Source organism: Falco naumanni, chromosome Z (genome assembly GCF_017639655.2).
Source record: "Falco naumanni isolate bFalNau1 chromosome Z, bFalNau1.pat, whole genome shotgun sequence".
Classification (NCBI taxonomy): Eukaryota; Metazoa; Chordata; class Aves; order Falconiformes; family Falconidae; genus Falco; species Falco naumanni.
Window position 1 is genome coordinate 24,845,571 of NC_054080.1, and position 19,453 is coordinate 24,865,023.

Here is a 19,453-nt window from a genome sequence, read left to right on the forward strand (position 1 = left end):
TGGATATGGGTCTTTTGCTCAGCTTTCTACACTTGGGAGAACACTGAAGATCCCCTAAACATCATTAACTACTGTGGTAGACAATGCTGACAGTAGTCAGCACTATGGGGCATTTAGGAGGCTTTGTGGGACCAGACTGTACAAGCAACAGAGAACTGACAGTAAGACTCCATTCACTATTACCCATGCTATTGTTATGCACTGCTACTATACACTATTGCTACTTACACTATGCTAACGATGTGGTGGTGACCATTGCTTTTGAAAAAGAAGATGGAATGTTTTAAAAACAGCTCTTTTAAGATTACACTGAAGGGACAAGCCAAGAAAGGAATTAATTCATTTGACATTCTCTCATAGAAAAGATTATAGCGGTTTCTTAATATCAGATGACACAGGCAGGTGAAGCACAAAGGTGATTTTAAGACACCTCTACCTTTTATTCCTCAAATCAAGAAGAACTAAATCACCGTTTGAATCTCCTAACTAGTTTTGCAGTCAGCTTTGAGAAGAATGTGATGGTAGGTTTTTTGCAAGGGCAGAGTTAGAGAGAGTATACTAATAAAATACTGAAAGCAAGGATTAATCATCATTCAGGAAAGTTGTGGTTCTTCTTCCAGATAGAAAAAGACTTATTCTGCACTATATTTTGCTACACACCATATTCCAGTAGGATCCAAAAAGGAAATAATCAGGGCTATGTTTTTTACTTTCTGTCTGTAGCAAAAGAACCTGTCCTGACCCACAAACACCAGGTAAGGGAAAACTACCATACTATGGTTTAGCACAAGTCACTGTCACATCATGTTAATTAAAGGAATATCTAACGGTTTTCAAAACTTTGTAAGGCTTTAACAACACTTTAATAAGGACAGTTAGTCCCCTTCTCTATCGTATTTCCTTAGCTGCTTTAGCAAAAAATATTTATTTTGCTTTCCTGCCATCTTGTGGCGTAACCGCAAAATGCCCTTAAAAAACCGGTACAATTGCTGGTTGTGAAGAGATTATTTTTTTAAATACTGTTTGGCCTGAGCTGCGTTCCAAACCATCACCCTCCCTCCCTAAACAGCACTGCAGTTTGCAACAGCATGGATCTTCAGTCCAATGATTTCTCCAACAACCTGATCCCACAGAAAGACATTGTGTCGGCTGGCCCAGATCTCACTATGGAGGCAATGGGCCATTCTGTCTTCCAGAGACTGTCCCTTTGACTCAGGTCTGGCTAAGGCAGTAACTGTCCTACTGCATTCTCATTTCTTATTTATATAGATTAGTTTGAAACTGAATATGTGAGAAGTGAGCTGAATTCTAGTCTGGCTCACTCATTAGCAGAGGCAAATGCTGCTAGTGCTATACAAATGAAACGTGCAAGATTTTTAGCTCTGCTTCACACCATCTGGAAAATTGCATTTGGGAATATGTATGAGTGCTAAGAATCCAGTCATAGCCCTTGGGTTTACTTCACATTTACAGGGAATGGTCAAGGCAGCTGATTTAATACAGCTCTTATTAGCCAAGCAAACACAAAATACTAATGCTGTTTATGCAGTTATATGTGGACCAACCAGAATAAAACAAAGCCTTGTTTTCCATCACCCTCTGATGGAAAAGCAGTACATTGTACACTTATCCAAATTCCTCCAAAGAAGTTGAAGATCATAACTGAAGATCAGACATGAAGAATATTACAGGTTTTCTACAAAGTTTTTTTTTTGTTGTTGTTGTGACTTATTTTTTAGCAAAATTGCAAGAATCACTAGCTAGCTGACTGTCTAGAATGGCTCCACTGTCTGAAATGCCCAACAGCAAGACAAAGTTCTTTATTTTCTTCATACTTGTGATATATTTCTATGAAAAAACATTTTGCCCACACTGGGTTAGAAAGAGCCTTCTATCACGGATGTATAGTCAGTTGGATCTAGTGGCTCATGTGACAGTGAGTAATATTTGTGCATGTTTTTAGCAAGAAATAAACTCTTAAGAGTCAAGATTTCACTGGCTGACATTCAAAGAAAGTCAGACTTCTCCAGCAGTTTTCCTGCCGCTTGAAATGCTTTGCCAGTTTGACTGGAAACACCAGGAGTGGTTAAGGGCAGAACACTGGTCTATTATTTAGTAAGAATTTTTCTGGGCCACATTATTTCAGATGAGTTGGTAGAAAGTTTCAAGTAAAAAAAAGGTGTTAGTTAAATATCAGTCCTGCTGTGCAGCTTGCAGAATGTGCTCTGTCCAGGACATTTCAAGACCATGGCTTTCCAAAGCAGCTTCTTTGGGAAGTCCACTTTTCAGCTTTCTACTTAGACCTGAGTTATAAACCTGGATACTCTTATTTCCCTGACAGTGGACATGAATTAGGTGGTTAGAAAGGTGAAAAATACACATTAGGAGCCAACTGCCAGTGTGAAGTAACTGGAGAATTTCTCACAGGATCCTCATAAAGAAGCACTGAAGTACCAGCTGCATGAACAGACAGTGAGGGAGACTGAAAAATGGCTGAACAGCCAGGCCCAGAGGTCGGTGGCACAAAGTCTGTTTTAAGCAGTCTGCCCCAGGGGTCAATACTGGACCCAATCCTGTTTAACATGCTCATTAATTAGCTGGATGGTGGGGCAGAGTGTACCCCCAGCAAGCTTGCAGGTGACGCCAAGCAGGGAGGAGGGGCTGAGGGTCCTGCTGGCACCCAGAGGGAGCTGGGCAGGCTGGATGAATGGGCTGACTGGAACCTCGTGCAGTTCAGCAAGGGGAAGCACAAAGTCCTGCAGGTGGGCAGGAACAACCCCCGGCACCAGTACGCGCTGGGGGCTGCCCAACTGGAAAGCAGCTCAGCAGAAAAGGCCCTGGGGGTCCTGGTGGGCACCAAGGTGAACACAGGCCAGCAGTGTGGCCTTGCTGCAAAGAAGACCAAGAGTGTCCTGGGCTGCACAAGGAGGAGGGCTGCCAGCAGGTCAGAGGAGGTCATCCTTCTGCGCTACTCAGCACTGGTGAGGCCACATCTGGAGCGCTGGGTCCAGTGCTGGGCTCCCCAGCACAAGGCAGACATGGACCTGCGGGAGAGAGTCCCACGAAGGACCACAAAGGTGACAAAGGGACCGGAGCGTCTCTCTATGAGAAAGGCTGAGAGAGCTGGTGCTGTTCAGCCTGGAGAAGAGAAGGCTCAGGGGGATCTCATCAGTGTATATCAATACCCGCAGGGAGGGTGCAAAGACACAGCCAGGCTCTTTTCAGTGGTGCCCAGTGCCAGGGCCAGAGGCAGTGGGCACCCAGGGAAACACTGGAGGTGCCCTCTGAACACCAGGAAACACTTTTGCACTCTGAGGGTGACCAAGCACTCACACAGGTTGCCAAAAGTTCTCCATCTTCGGAAATATCAAAAGCTACCTGAACATGGTACTGGGCAACTGGCTGTACGTGGCCCTGCTTGAGCAGGGGGTTGGGACCAGATGACCTCCAGAGGTCCCTGCCAGCCTGAACCATTCAATCAATCTGTGATTCTATGTGTCTGCAGTGAAGAATAGTTTTAAAGGGCTATAAAGCCTGTGTTGTGCAACACAGAATGCCTGGGTCCAGAAAGTCTGAATCTTACCATGAAAATTGGTGCCTGTGCAAAGGCCCCAAACCTACAGAACTCTGACATACATGTTTTCTACCTTTCATAGTTAAAAGCAGCATATCTGAAAAATAAATAAATAAGTAAATGTTTTGAACTGTATTTGTACTTGCTTGAAATTAATGGTATCTCTTGTACCAGGTGGCAGGTCCAAGTAAATTCGAGTCTAATGTCCTGATAACATTGAGCACAATAATGATCTCAGGAAAACTGAGAGGTCAGAATAATGGAAAACACAGTGCTCATGAGCAAGTTGAGCACTGGTCTAGGGAGAGATCAATTGATCAATCAATCAACCATAGTACTCTTCAACATCCTACAGAATTTACTAATCTGAAAAAAAAAACCCCAAAGTTAATTTGTGATATTTTAGATAGAGTTGTACTACAGAACATGTATTGGCACAGACGTTCCAGCTGATTTTCATAATGGCGTAACTACTAAAAGAGGCTCAGGCTCAGAATAAATATGTTGGACTACGTTGGTAATCACCCTGCATTGATACACTGTAGTCTATTCACCAGAAAATAAATAGTTTGAAAATCCAGCAAGACAATGCTCGAAAGTGTCAAGCAATACTGTTACTTACATTTTCCTTCTCAGAAAGTTGTGTCATATCTCTTGCCAACCCATCAATCAAAGGGAATGAAAATGCCCAAAAGAATAAAGGATGCCAGGCCCCATTACCTCCACACTTCTGCATGTGAATTCTCCAATGACTCTAATTACACAAGCCTTAGTCAATGCTTATACAAAGCAGAAATCTCCTAATGAAGCAGAAAATGAGGAAAAAAATCCTAGCTTTTCAACTTGTCTGTAGGTATTGATTAACTGGTAAAAAGCAGTTAGAATACAGGAAGCCTGGTAACACTGATCTTGGAATGGTCTTTCTATTTCCAAAATTCAGATTTGATCCTGAAAAGCTCTATTAATTTAATTCTAAAGGGAGATATAGTATCTCCATATGATCAAGCCAGCTCAACAGGTAAGGAGCAGCCTTGGGAGGACAAAATGCCATGTAAAGTGCCTACTAAACAGCACAGGCTTTCTCAAATATAGAGTTCTCTGTGTGACACAAGTTCAGATTGTATTTAAGTTTGAAACTATCAAATACATTATTAAGGGCAGCTTGCTAGTTTTAGGATCACAGAATACCAGATTGGAAGGGACTTCAAGGATCATCTTCCTACCCAGAAAGGGCACTAAAGACATTTCAATTTAAGAGACTTCTATTGGTCAGAATAACTTTAATGAGGCAACCATGTGCCATTTGTTCTTCTTGCAACAGCTGGAGTTCAGGTTTGATCCAGTAAAATACTTCAGCAGTGTTTTGGATTGGAACCAGTCTGCTGAGCATCATGCAAGAGCAAGCAGATTATATATTAAAGGTTCTACACTCTTTGCTACAGCAGCATAACTTGGTTCAGTATATTTGGTCAACTGCACACATTTTGTTACCTCTAACACACTTGCAAGACATTAGGGTTAGATGTGTACAGTTCCTTGTATTTGAAAATCACCCCAACTGTTCTCCTTACTATTTGTTATGCATTCTACAGAGGAATGCCTTCAGTGATCAAACCCATTTTGAGGCATGGCTTAAATTAAACAGCAGTAGTTAGTCTCACACTTTTCCATAAAACAGTCTTTCTAGGATGAAATATCAGGCATTCTAAGAGAACAGTTCATCTTCATAGAGGTGAATGCAGCAGTTTTCATAATAAATTTAATTTTATTAAGTTACTTTCAGGTTGGGGGACAGAGGTATTTTGGGCTTTTGACAATATCCATAGATCCCACCCATCATGATAATCAAAATTCCTTGTGTAAGGTGTTCTACGACAAGAACAGATCTTCCACAGCAGTACTGCATAACCCAGCAGTGACATGGCTCTGGTGTAATTTGGGAGTGGTTCAGGAGCTACTGAGGAGGAAGAGGCAGCAAAGTCTCAGTTATGGCATGGTTAGCAACATTTAGTATTTGCCTCCTCATAGCACTTTGCTCACATTGGCATAAATTCAAGCTGTGTAGCACTGTAGGTATTGCGGTAGCTAGCGAAGGAACATCATGCAGGAAATGTATACAGCATCAGTTGCACATCAGTTATCTCAGGTGCTCCACTGACTTTGCACTGCACAGCAGGGAAGCCTAGAAATACTTGTCTCACTGTAGTGAAGAACTAGTTTACAAGCCCTGAAAGCACCCAGTTGGCCCAAACCATAAAATGAATATTGAACATCAGAACACAGAGTGCCCAGGGGCTTCACAGATGACTTAGACTTACAGGCTTAAGAAACTTGCAGTATGAGCTGCCAGAGCAGCTCTCAAGAGACCAGGCAGCCTTCCGTTAAAATCCATCCAGCCCATGGAAACAGGACACATTTCTAGAAATAAGATTTTATTAAAAAATCATGATTTTCCAATAAAAACTTGTCATTCCCTCCTTCAAGGAAAAGGTTTCCCTCCAAAAAAAGTGAACAGATGGGTTTAAATAGGTAAAAGCTCATGGGGAAGATGAAGCAACTCAAAGGCAAGACAATACTGGACTTCAAGACAGCAACACAGCAGGGAAGAATGGACAAAGCAGCCAGGGGCTGGTCAGACATACATTTTTTCCCTTGGAGGAAGATGACATGAGTCTGAAGGAAAACAGGTGAAATACATTCTTACTGTGTCACTATGCTTTCAGCTCAAAACTACTCCTTGGAATCTGCATTGTAAAATTTCAAGGACTGCATGTAAGACATCTTCACTTTTTGTTTCGGATGTCCTCAAAAGCATGATCTTTGTTTAGAGACCCGGTTTAATTTAAGGAAAAATGACTGAGAGCTCTAAACGGCAAGAGGAGCTACAGGCAGTTCAAAAAGCCATGTAAAGCCATATATTGAGAATACAACCATGTTCAAAGCGTTCATTGGCCAAAATGAACAACTTATTACCACACAAAGAAGATCTGTTGTTCCCCTACTCTAACTGCCTGCTTCTTGCCCCATTTCTTTTTCTGTCCTTCAAAGGGTTTGGTCTTTTTGAGTGGGTGTTGCCCAATATGATTCTGTTGGCCTGAATCAGATGAAGTCCAGTGAACAGTGCAATTCTGCAGGAAACCAAGTTACATGTACTGTGAAGTTTGCTTCAGCTACAAGCTGACCACAGGTGCTAGCCTTATTCCTAAGAATCTGGACTGCATGCTGATTTACAGGGCAAAAACTAAACACTTCAATCACATTTCAAGTACTGCAGACTGAAAGCAAGAGTATCCCAGGCTTTCTCACTGCTGTATGTCATTTGCTGTGCTCTACACCATCTTGAGCCCTTCACAGCTGGGCAAACACTTTGTTTTCAGTTTCAGATGCTGTGGCAAAAGCCAGAGGATGGAGAATGTCTGATCTGACAGGAGGTAAGAGAACAATTAGGTACTGTGAAGGAAAGTAAGAAAGATAAACATGGTTGTCTAGCCAAAAGGTGTTTACATACTTGTAATGATATATAGCTATGTAACTGCATGAACGGTTTCCGCCCTGACCCTGGTGGTCTGTACAGCTGGAATTTGTATCCGGGCTCACAGATATAAATATGACCTTTTCTGCACAACAGTGTCTCTGGTTGCACCACAGCTGGAGTCTGTGCCTTCACACACCAAAGCTAACAGCAACGCCACAGCTAACAGCAACGCGGGAGCAGTGGCCCAAGGAATGCACCCCTCACTGCTCCTGCTCACCCCATCTCCAGCTGCAGGACAGGCCTCAGCCCATCCACGAGGCAGCTCAACTGGAAACCTGCTGGAAACCTGCAACCCTGTGTAAACCTTTATAAAGCCACAGCAAAAAAGCCTTTACGAAGTGTCCCGGTTTCGGGTCAAACCACCACACAAAGTCACAGGAACCAGGCACACGTGAGGAGACGAGTGGGGTGACCGAGGCTCGGCCTGCCGCTCAACAGCCCAGCGATGCTGCAGTAACGTACTGCCACCGCAGGCGACCGGGGCCAGCCGGGTGTTACCGGGACCGCAGCTGGCCCCCGCGGGCTCGTCCCGCTGCCCGGCGAGGCGAGGCGAGGCGCAGCGCGGCCGCACAGTCCTCGCTGGGCCCGGCCCGCCACCGGCCTCGCGCGGGAAGCTCCCCACGCCGCTTGTCCCCGCCCCCTCCCATCACTCCACTCCCTCCACCCAATCAGGGCGCCGCGCCCCGCCGCGAGCAGCGAACGGCAGGACGGGCTCCTTCCTCCGGCTGGCGACGACGCGCCGGTGACGCCGCGTGATATGAGAAGGCAGCGAGCCCCACCCCCGCCCTCGGCGGATCTCGCTGCCATTGGCTGCGCCGGGAAGCCGGCTGCGCTCTCATTGGCTCCCGGCATCGGCCGTTGGGCCGCCGGGTCGGCTGGCAGTGCGGTCGCCGGGGGTGGCGGAGGGACGGGCCGCAGGTGGGCTCGGGGCGCCGGGGCTGGTGGCGGCAGCGGGGGGCCCGCGTGCGAGCGACCGTCACGCGCCCCGAAAGGCCGCGGAGGCCCGGGCGTGGCCTGGCGCCGGGGGGGCCCGTTGGCTCGTGTCCTGCGCCCCCCGCCGCACCCCGGCGGCCGCCCGCTGTCACCCGACCCGAGCGGGGGGTGTGGGCCCGGCGGGGGAGGGCCCGGCGGGGGCGGTGGTTTCCGCTCCCTGCGTTCGCGCTGCGCGGGTTTGAGCGAGTCGTGCCGCGCTGTTGACGTGCGCGGTGTGTCGTCCGGTTGTGGTGTGCGGTCGGTGTAGCGGGGGCCTTCCCGCCGGAGGGGAGCCGATGGATGGCCTGCCCGGCCCGGCCCCGCTGGCGGCGCGGCTGCGGGACACCCTGGTGCAGTACCACGGCATCGCGGACCGCGCCTGGCGGCTGGCGAAGAAAACGGTGAGTGCGCGGGGCGGCCGCGGGTCACGGGGGGTGTGGGGGTGGGGAGCGCCTGTTGTGCCGTACAGCACGGGTGTGGGACGCCGGGCGCGTTCCTGCGAGCCTGATGTGAGAGGCCCTGCGGAGCCACCCTGCCCGGGCAGTGCCTGTCTGGGTGGCGGTGTGTTTCCTGCCGACCCTCCGACCCGTTTCAGGGAGGTGTCTCACGGAAGGATCCCGTCTGTGCAGGACTATAGGCTTTTCTTAAAGCAAAACGTGAAATACTGTTAGCACGAGCAGTGTGGCAAGGGGCTCATCTGTGCTTTCAACAAACCAGCCACAGCCCGCAGGTAGTCTCTGTTGGCCTCTGGAATCTTGTCTGTCTGTAATGCTCAAACCCATCCTGCTTCAACTTCCAAATGACTTCCTCTAAAAAACTGAGATCATTCTCAGGTCTTTCTCTCATACTGCTTCATGTTTCCATTGCCTTCAGAGACCCCACGTTATCATGTTTCCTTCCATGAAAGGGGATGCAGTTCCTGCTTTCTCCAAGCAGTTTGGCATCATTGCAGACGGAGTCATGTACTTCACTCGTAAGAGAGAAGCAACAATACACTTTATTGATATAACAAAGTTAAGTGGTAAATAGTTTAACAAGATTCAGTGGCAAGGTACGCCTGATTATTTACTGCACAGAGGACTGGGTCAGACAAAACTCTCAGGGAGGCCCTCTTCTTGAGTCATGAGGTTCAGAAAGAGCCCCCTTGCTTTCTAAACTTCTTCTCAGACAGGAGTCTTAACTGCAGCTGGATCCACTCCTAGTTGCAGACTTGGTCGATGGTTTATGTCTAAAGGGTTAGATGCGCACAATCAATCCTTTATGTGACTTAGCTAAGGCTTCAAAGTTTAGCATGCTATTAATCACTTATCAAGAATCCATTGCGGCAAGGAGTCTCTCAGCCTTGAGTAGTAACCTTGAGAGGCGCCCATACTCAAAGGGAGAACCTGGTGTGTCACCTGCCGCTGTGCAGGAGAGCTCAACGTGCTCTGGGCTGTCCACCAGTTATAAAGTAAGATGATTGACTTACAGTCATATTTGCATATCAGCAAGGTATTTGGGTCATCATTCCAGACAGCCCTTGGCTACCATGTTGTCACCCATCCCCCAAAGTCCAGAGTAAGCTGGATGCAGCCATCACAACCCCCACTAGTGGTTATGGCTTCCATAGTGGGGTGAGGTGGATGGGGCGTGGTGGAGACAGGGCACCACCACAGCCAAAACCTTTTGAGTTGTTTGGCTTTTCTGAGTCCTGCTGCATCAAGCTCAATGGACTTTGCTGGTGCATCAGTTCTAGGCTGAGTGAATACTTTTTATCCTGTCCTGCACAGGAGGTCGAAATATATTATGATCTTCCAGTGTAGCAATGTGGTAGAACTGGTATGGTAAATTTCTATCTTTGCCTTTTTGTTACAATGGTTTGGGTGGGTCTTGTATTTCTTTTTTTTGCCTTTGAAGGCAGACATTGATCAGAGAGTGTCAATTGTACCAAATGTAACTTGATTATTTGCAAAATTAATAAAGTCAGTCTTGAAAGGGAGTAACAGGGGATCCAAGCCTTTCACTTTTGCAAAACAGCTACACTACCACTGCTTTGCTAAATGCTGTCTTATACCTGTACCATTGTTTTAGTTTAAGAAGTTACCTGAATCTCATTGTTTCAGATCATATTATTGCCCAGATTTTACCCCTGTAAAATTTCTAGTTGGACTTCCTGCCTTCCTGCCTTCCTTGTGTTTTGGTACTGTGCCATGTAAAAGAAATTCAGAGCTTTAGCTATCTGCCAGGGAGACGAGTTTTGCCACAAAATATCTTAAATGGTTCTGGATGCAGTACTTATGCTACTGTTCTTAAGGACATTTGGTCCTTTGTGCTTATGATTCCAAATAAAAAGGTGCCATATGGTACTCCCTTTAACACTGAAATTCAGAGATTTTGTGCATGGGTTCTATTCCATGGTTAGATAAAAATCAGGAGATACTGGTTTATTTATTTTCTCTGGCTAACTTTAAAATGAATAGACCACTGCTTGCAAAGCACTTCTAGTGAGGCATCTAAGAGAGAAGGGAAACTTAAGCTTTCCTGTCTGTCACTGTCAGCATCTTCTGCACACATTTGCTTGGTCATGTGTTACAGAAGTGGAAGCAGAAGTTCCATGGTCTTCGTCTATGAATAGTGTTCAGATAATAGGTTTCCAGTTGCCTTTTGATTGAAAGGCTTTACCTAGTAATGTAGTTCCATTATTCTATGTGTTTTCATAGCGAACTGGCTTAGTCTGCGGAGCCCTATTTCTGTGCAGAATTCTAGCATTTGAAACTGGAAAAGTATGACAGATTTTTTTTTGAAAGAACGGAAGATGACGAGTAAAATGATGTCTGAAACACCTGCTCATCTTCTTAAGAAAAGTGTACAAAAGTGCCCAGGTCCATGAGAACTTTGGGGTGAACCATAGTTAATGGTAAAGACATTTGCTTTTCTTAAGAAAAATTGAAGCATTTTCTGGGCATCTTTTAGTTGTATTTAAGTGAGAACACCATATCTTGCATTTTCTTTCAGAAAGATGCAACTGTGTGGCGTAAACCATCAGAGGAATTCAGTGGATATCTGTAAGTTTGTCTGCAGAACAAATACATTCTAAGGTTCACAGATGTGTTTTCTAGAATTTAGAATTTAAGGTTGTGGATTCTACAGCCCTCAGCTACGCAGATTGGCTGGAAGATAAGTGGATCATCTAGTTTGCGTGTACCATGTCTTTTTGGCGTTATACTTTGATGCTTTAGCATTGCATGGTGTTTAGAGCAACAAACAATGAAAACTGTGGAAAGTTATACAAAACTCCTGTTGGCTGAAGTGGGCAATGACATATGCCCAGGCCTTTTAGAAAGATTGTCTGCAAACCACAGAATCAAGTACAGGTTCAGCAGTCCAAAGTGTTACTGGACAGCAATGCAGTCAATGCTTGAACTGCTACAGTGACTATGCAACTGCAATCTAGTAAAATATCAAGCGTGTAGTTATGGGAAAGATATGTGACATATAGGTCCTTCCTGCATGAGTTTCTGTCACTGGATTCTGTTGGTATCTGTAGGTTTAGGCAGAGAAATAGTTACTAGAAAATAGCACTCTGAAGAAATGAAAAGTCATGTGAAAAGGTACCATTTGCAAGTATGTCAAAGACTGATGCAGTCTGCGGAATTTAAGTCCTGTTAAGTCTGCAAGAACCGATGACTCCAGACACCAAGAGTCTGCCGACTGTGCAGGGCCACAGGCACGCTGGCACCAAAAGTTTGTGTAACTTGAATCACTGCCAAGAGAGCAGCGGCTGCTATGTGCAGATGAAGACTCCAGGGTCGTGTGTACACCTGGCGAAAGTAACGATTCTTTGAAGAACTTTCCAAACACCTAGCTGGAAGCCACTGGCGTGTTCACATGGTCCTCTGTTCTGAGTATACAGCTAATATTGGCTCCAGCTAGGTAATGAAGAGTGCATATGGGTGAACTGTGCAAGGGAATAGATAAATTTGTTACTTGATTTGTTAAGTTACCTACTATTAATAAGAACAGCTTAATGAATAAGAATTATTCTGAAAATAATTGTCCTGATGTATTCTTCCCCTTCAGGAACTGGAGGACCTGTAACACAAGTAAATAAAATCTCTAATGTCTACTAAAAATATCTGGTAACAGAAGAATGTTCTGTAATGTCTTACACTATATTAATTATTTGGTACTCTTACATGCTACCAAAGTAAAGTGTAGTTCTAATTAGATTGCTTTTACTACTGTTATTTCTACTTGATGAAATATTTTTTTCCATTGTAGTCCTGCTGTCCTTTCTTTTTGCTTTTAGCTTTACTTGCCCCTCCTGGACTCCCTTGCTTGCCCAGCAAGAGGAGCAAAATAACAAGTTGTAAGAGAACTAAACATGATGATTTTTGTCTGAGGAAGGAGTTTGCCATTTACAAAATATTAATTGCAGCATAAGGACAAAATTTCTCAGAGTAACATTTATTGCAGAGAAGAACAGATGCACCCATAGGTCTTTTTGTGTACTGTTTTTGTGATACAGTTGTTCACTGACCATAACTCCAGCTACCGAGGTATCATAGTAAGTATGCTGTTGCAAATTAACAGAATATTTATAAAGAATTTCTCACTTGTAAATGTAAACATCTGTTTGTCTAGCTACAAAGCTCAAGGAGTTGTGGAAGATGTTACTAACAGAATAGTGGATCATATTCGCCCTGGACCTTATAGACTAGACTGGGACAGCTTAATGACTACAATGGACATCATAGAAACATTTGAAGAGGTGAAGACTGGTTTATATTCTTAAGGGAAAGGCGTATAGATGCATACATGAGTTTAATGTTACAGCAGAGCAGTCGTTCCAACTAATACTACCATTTTGATGCCCATTTTCTGCATGAGCATGAGATACTGTACATACATGCAGTGGATGACCTCAGATGAGGCTTTCTGGCTGCACAGTCCTATTCTGAACCTTGAAGTTCTAAAAATAAAGGAGTGAAACTTAGTTGGTCACAATTTTCTTGGATCTGGGAGCTCTGGTAGCCTCTGATAAAATTCACATAGAGTTACAGTGTGGTATTTTATATGCCAAAGCCTTTTCATATGGCTTGCTTTCTTCCATTCCAAAATTGTGGGTATTAATAATCCACATGTACAGAAGCTCCAGCCTCTCCCTCTTCCTGAAAGGCTGACTTCACTGTGTGCTGGGGGACAAAGTAATTCATACTGAGGGGCAGGACTTGTTAAAGAAAGGTAGGTTTGAAGTTGATTACAGAAGAACAGGTAGCCTTTTGGTTACTGGGGGCATTCACTATGACTTTAAAGCCCTGTGGACATCTGACTTGAACATGTCTTTTGCTGTGGCTCTTAAGGAAGATATATATGTCAAGGTATTTCTGCTAATTATTCCCTAAAATTTATACAAACTCTATTGTCTTATAAGAAAGCCTTTTTTTGAGGAACTGTTCGCATTCTGTTTTATATTTCACTTGGATTAAAAGTACTTGACAGCATCTTAATACTGAGAGGGCTCTCGTGATTTATTCATGGTCCTTTCAGACTTCCTCAGTAATGGTTAGGCAACATAAAAGCCACATGGCTTTCAGTTCCCAGGTATGACACTGTTTTCTAGTTTTAGTCAGTATGGTTTAAAGGTGCCAGATATTCTCTGCCCCTGCAGCTTTCTGGTGCAGACTGCAAGTCCTTACAAACTTCCAGCATTTAGACTGAAAATGACACAGCCATTCAGCCCTCACAGTGTAGCTGACAGAGTCTGCGACATTTGTGGAAAAGACTAGCTGCCTAGAAGCATAAATTTCCCTATATTCATTATACTAAGGTATCTTTGTTGTCTTACCCTCCTTATTCTGTCACTCAACAAGAACTGCTGTGTGATGCGCTACACCACTGCTGGCCAGCTCTGGAACATCATAGCACCAAGGGAATTTGTTGATTTCTCTTACACTACAAGCTATGAAGATGGGCTTCTAACGTGCGGTAAGGCACCACTTACCTCTGTTTAATTCTTACTTTGCGACAGCTGCTTGGCTTAAGATTTGATACAAAATAAATTTAGTTTTGCGGTAAACACTCAAAAATGGTGGAAGATGGTCTCCAACAACTATTTCAAAGGGATTTTAACATTTTACAGATTTAAAGAATTATAAAAGTTACTTGAGCCATCCCTGTGTTCCAAGTTTCATTTATGCCAGCTGTGGGACAGGAGACAAATTGAGTGCTCTAACTCAGCTTTTACAGCAAACTATGTGGAGTAACAACTTGCTCAGCTTGCTAGTAAATGGGAATAATGTTTTTTAACGTTGGAATTCCTGTTTATCAAGATCTGCATGGCATGGAGTTTGGATGAAGAGCAACTTTCTTCTATGAAAGTACCCAGAAACTTGAAGTGTGCCTGTCACTTCAACTAAATTACCCAAGCAGAAACTTGTAAATTTTAAATTCACCGTACCTTTATTTTTTATGTCTGAAATTAATTTCCTCTTTTTTGCTTCTGTTTTTTTTTTCTCCCCTTAATAGGTATAAGCCTAGACTATGGAGAAGTGAGACCTAACTTTGTCCGTGGGTTCAATCACCCTTGCGGTTGGTTCTGCGTCCCTCTTAAGGACTATCCTAGCCACAGTCTTTTGACAGGCTATATTCAGACTGAACTGCGAGGGATGCTACCACAATCTGCAGTAGACACTGCCATGTCTAGTACCCTAGCCAATTTCTACTCTGACCTCAAAAAAGCACTGAAAACATAGGCAAACAGTGACTTAAAAGCCCGTGCATTTCTTGCAATCAAATTATATTGTTTAGCTTAGCATAGGTTAGCTACTGAGTTAAGAGGTGATTAATATTGTTCCTGAATGATACCTGAACCTTTATGTTGAGGGATCCAACTTTACCAAGTACTTCTTGATGTGATACTTAGCATACGTTCCTAATGCATGGTGCGAGGTTCTGTTTCCTGCTCAGCACTCTGCAGCTGTGTGAAGAGTAGTCTGAATCTATAAACCCCTGGCTTCCTAGTTAGAAAACACAAGATGTGTATTTGGGCTTGAAAAATGTAGCATGAACTCACCTCTCACCGAGTATTGAGAGTGGAGTGCTCAGGATTTTGCTGGTGCAGGTCACTGTACAGGCAGCATCTGATTGAAGATGTAATTTTGTAATATATATTTTTATATTTACTGAAAATTTTTGATTTATTTAGGTTGTGCAGGTGCATCTGTAACTTGTTTTAAAAAATTGTTTTATCATAGGGATATTACATAGCTAAGTTGTTAAATGATACTACTCATAAGAAAGCTATTCGCTCTTGTTAGCAAAAATAAGTATTCATTATTGGCATTTCTTCAGTGTTGTAACTGTAATTTAATTAACTGTTGTATATAACAGTGCATAGATAAAGAAATGCCCTTACAGCAGATCCAAAGCTCATTTAAGTCATCAGGTGTCTTTCCATAGTTTTTAGTGTTCTTTTAATCACACAGTTGTCAAAATACCAAACCTCCAATGGATCATCTACGATACTTTGCACTTCTAAATAATTTTGTACTTAACTTTGCATGTAATTGTGTGTGGGGGTATTTTTTTGTTTGGTTTTGGATTTGGTGTTTTGGATTTTTTTGGTCTTCCTTAACTGAAAATCCTGGAATTACTAAAGCAACAGAAAGGACCACTAGCTTGCTTCAGGTATAGGCATTGGTGTAGGTGCGACAGCACACCTATAATACCCCTAGACTGATCTTTGCAATAAATGAAATTAGCATTCTTAAAACATAAGCGACTGAAGGCCAAAGCTTAAGCTGCCGAATTGCTCAGCTCTGCTGGTGGATGGAGGGTCAGATTTTTGAGGACATTTAGCTACCCAGTGATGCTGACAGATGCATAGCAAGGGCTTTCAAAAGATTACTGTCTGTGCAGCTAGGGACCTCAGTTCTCTTTAAAACCTGTCATTAAACTTTTGATGTTGGGATGCACCATTTTCGCAGGTGAGATTGTAATTATCCCTATGCATTACCAGTGCTAGTGGCGGCAAGTTTAGCTGTGTGATAGGGAAAGCACCTTAGAGCCCTAATGTTTTGGGACTGGTTTCATGCATACAATCCAAGGACTGGTAACTCTCAGGAAGAAAATAATTGGCTCTTTTGACACTGGCCACTGTAGCTGAACTCTGAACAGTGAGGACTTATTGCTCAAGAAAAGAGTGAGAAAAAACATGACACCAAATATAGTGAGGGCTTTTCCAGTATGTTTCCTGTATTAAGGCATTTAGTAGTTTAAGACAGTTAAAGGCAGTGGCATTTTGGTGCCTTCACAGGCAGAAAATGTCAACTCCCTGTCGGGTTTTGTGTGTTCTGTGGTTCCCTTTAAACTCCTTGTTTACTCTTCCCATATTTTCTACCTTCCTTGTTTCCCCAGCAGTAATGCGAGTTCACAAGGTGATCTTTCATCACCAAGGACACTAAGGAGTCGGTGTCAGCAGACACACTTTTTCCTAAATGCTAGGGTCCACTCTTTTCTAGTACTGGCACAGAGGCAAGTATGAAATCCCTAGCAGTACTGCTCTGTGGGATGAATGCTGACATGATTATAGAGAAAGCTGTGTGAAGTGTACCCTATTTATTCTTCCCAGTTATAAAGATTACATGTATAGTGAATCTGCATATTTATGTCTTCTTTTTTTAAAACTGCTGGGACTGACTAATTGAGGGGTTGTGGTACAGATGTACATAGAGAAGAATATTCCATTGCTCTGTAAAAAGCCCAGTTTAAATCCATACAGAGGCACTTCAGAGCTGGAGAAACGGATTAAAAGGAGCACAAGACACTTATAGGATGATGTTTGTACAACACTAGGCACTGCAGAAAAGATTAAGAGGTCCCTGTTCCAAATGCCCATTATAAGGGCTCTAACAGCTCTAGAGTACTTATCTTTATTTGGTGTTCAGTGACATGGCTTTTTGTGCTTTCAGTGAAGATAGGCTGTTTCTGTTACTAAGCCTGCATAAAGGCAGGAGAGTTCTGTAGCATTTGACTTCAGAGCAAAGAGTTGCATTGCTCTTCTGTTGCTGAGAAAATGAACTGTGACCTCTGAGGTATGGTACACTCTTGTAGGCCATGTATCTTGTCACCTTCTGTGAAGTGGGATAGGAATAGGTACAGAGGTCACTTTGGATCTGGAAAATTATTACAGACATTAATTAGAATTAATAGAAAAAACAGTGATGTTTAAACCCATTTCCTGGTGAAAGAGTATGAAGGTGGGAGATATGATAATAAATCTATGCTAAATATTAAATGCTTTCCAGGAAAGAATATATCCTAAGTCCTAGATCACAATATAAACTTCATAATACATTCATTCTGCCTTTCCCAGTTCTCACTGAGTTGTGCTGGTGACTAAGTTTTTTACAGTATGGGTAGGGAGTGATTATGCTAGGGTTACCTTCCTAACGAACATAGGTGATAACAGCGCATGACGGGAGATACCTGTGTGCATTTCACAGCTGACCCACACAATAAGAGATGTCATATCTGGATTAAGGTGTCCCAAATGCATTATCCAGAACTGTCTCTTCCGAAGTGATTTTCTTTAAAATTTCTCTTCCAATGTGTCAAGTGAGTATGACTACCTAGCGATCCTCAGAAATGTTTTTTTGATACAGGCAGCATAGATGAAGTTATTAGAAGATTGATTGCTGTAGTCAGAAACTGACCTTGCTCCAGCCATCTGGGGACAAGTTTGGCTGTGCCCTGGGATAGAAAGCATTTCCTGAGCTCTGTACCTGGGCCTGCTGACCTGCCTGCTAGCACAGACCCAGCTCTGAGGCAGGTTATGACACTGCAGAGTAAATTACTACCCTAAGTAATGCTCCCTGACTTGTTCAGGGTGTCAGTCTGAGTGCCGCGGTCAGTTTGGGTTCCAATCAGACAGCATTACGGCTAGTGTGTGGTGTTACGAATTCGAGCGCCAAGATTCACTGGGGATGCAGGGCAGCACTCGGTGGGGTACATCTGAGCAGTTGCAAACATGAGTACTTAACTGTTATTTGGGTAGCATGCGACCCCTCCTTGTCTGTATGCCTAACAGGATTTTGAGCTCCTCACAGCTGGGAGGAAGGAGGAAAGAAATCACAGCATGCCTGTTCACTGGAGCGTGAGGAATGCCCCCACAAACCGGCATCTCTTATGCATACAGTATGGAGACCCGATGTGCATAGCCATCTGTGGAATTTCATGGTCTCCCTGCCTCAACCAATCAGGCTATTTTAAAAGCTACAAGTAAAACATTAACATCTGTACAGAAACAGCCCATTAGAGGTGAGATGCTGGAAGTTTCCCAAGACCAGCAGGTGTAGTAATCTTACCAGAAGACCATTGTACACCAGGGAGTTAGTGATGCACGCAGCAGTTAACCTGAGCTGGGCCAGGCCTGCGCTGCACTGTGCATGTTCCCTGGCGGCAGGGTGAACTTACTCAGAGGAGGCTGCAAGCAGCTGCCACACAGTACCAGCAGGTACAGCACCTGTATGGCCTTCCCTGTGTCTGACAGTGCAGCAGGTTCAGGATATCCTTACCGCTGCATAGTAGTAAGGATAAGTAGTTCGATGAATGAAATGATGAATGTTTTAAGAAAAACTTGCAATAGCTTGAATAACAAAAAATGGGATAACCCTTCCACAGGTAGGATCTGTACAGCATGCTGTGCCAGAGACCTGCTTGATGGCTCACAAGTTGGGGTTCCCAGCATTTGAAGGGATGCAAAGTTATACTACTGTCTCTTTCTTTATTGTGTTAGCTCCAATAAATAGCACTTTAAATGATGTTGTATGGAGGCTGGTCGCCTTCTACTGGGATTATAAGGAATCAACGCTTCCTAGTGCAAAGCAGAGGTAAGATGAAGAATCAAGTTGTGTATATGCTCTACAGAGGCAAAACACCTTTCAGTTCTGCCTCTGTGCCACCCAGCCTGTACCATAGAAACTGAACATTTGTGGAAGAGAACTTGAGGAAGCTTGATGCCCAGCACATGTTCTACCTGCCACATGCCTTTTGCCTGCAGAAGTGGAAGTATAATAAAAAAAATGGAGGAAGATGCCTTTCATGTATTATTTTTTTTAAATGTCAAACAAATAAAAGTATTGAGAATTCACAATGCATGTAAAAATGTTGAATCATTTACCAAAGCATCTGCATCCTTGGATATTTTAGACAAAAAGTTACTTGCGTATGTACAACATGTTAAAGGAAATAAGGTGGTGTAACTGTTCAGAAGGACATCAGAACTACAAAAAAACAGGGCTTTATTAAGAACCAGATTGCACCAGGCATCAGCAGAAATGCAGATATTTGTTAATTATGAGGCGAGATGGTTTTGTGTAACTCCCCAGCTA

The 19,453-nt window shown here is 43.6% G+C and overlaps 1 protein-coding gene across 3 annotated transcripts; it reads left to right on the forward strand.

The window, feature by feature from the left end:
- The first annotated feature begins 7,969 nt into the window (after positions 1–7,969).
- STARD4 (StAR related lipid transfer domain containing 4) lies at positions 7,970–17,358 on the forward strand. 3 transcript variants are annotated; one of them, XM_040579742.1, is made up of 6 exons: positions 7,970–8,027; positions 8,350–8,482; positions 11,076–11,125; positions 12,705–12,831; positions 13,934–14,048; positions 14,589–17,358. In XM_040579742.1, the coding sequence occupies exons 2-6, from the start codon at positions 8,378–8,380 to the stop codon at positions 14,813–14,815; spliced, it is 624 nt and encodes a 207-aa protein (XP_040435676.1). In that variant the 5' UTR covers positions 7,970–8,027; positions 8,350–8,377; the 3' UTR covers positions 14,816–17,358. The 3 variants fall into 3 exon arrangements, with proteins under 3 accessions (XP_040435676.1, XP_040435675.1, XP_040435677.1); XM_040579741.1 differs by having other exon boundaries at positions 7,979–8,482; XM_040579743.1 differs by lacking the exons at positions 7,970–8,027; positions 8,350–8,482 and adding an exon at positions 8,577–9,054.
- Positions 17,359–19,453: the final 2,095 nt, after the last annotated feature.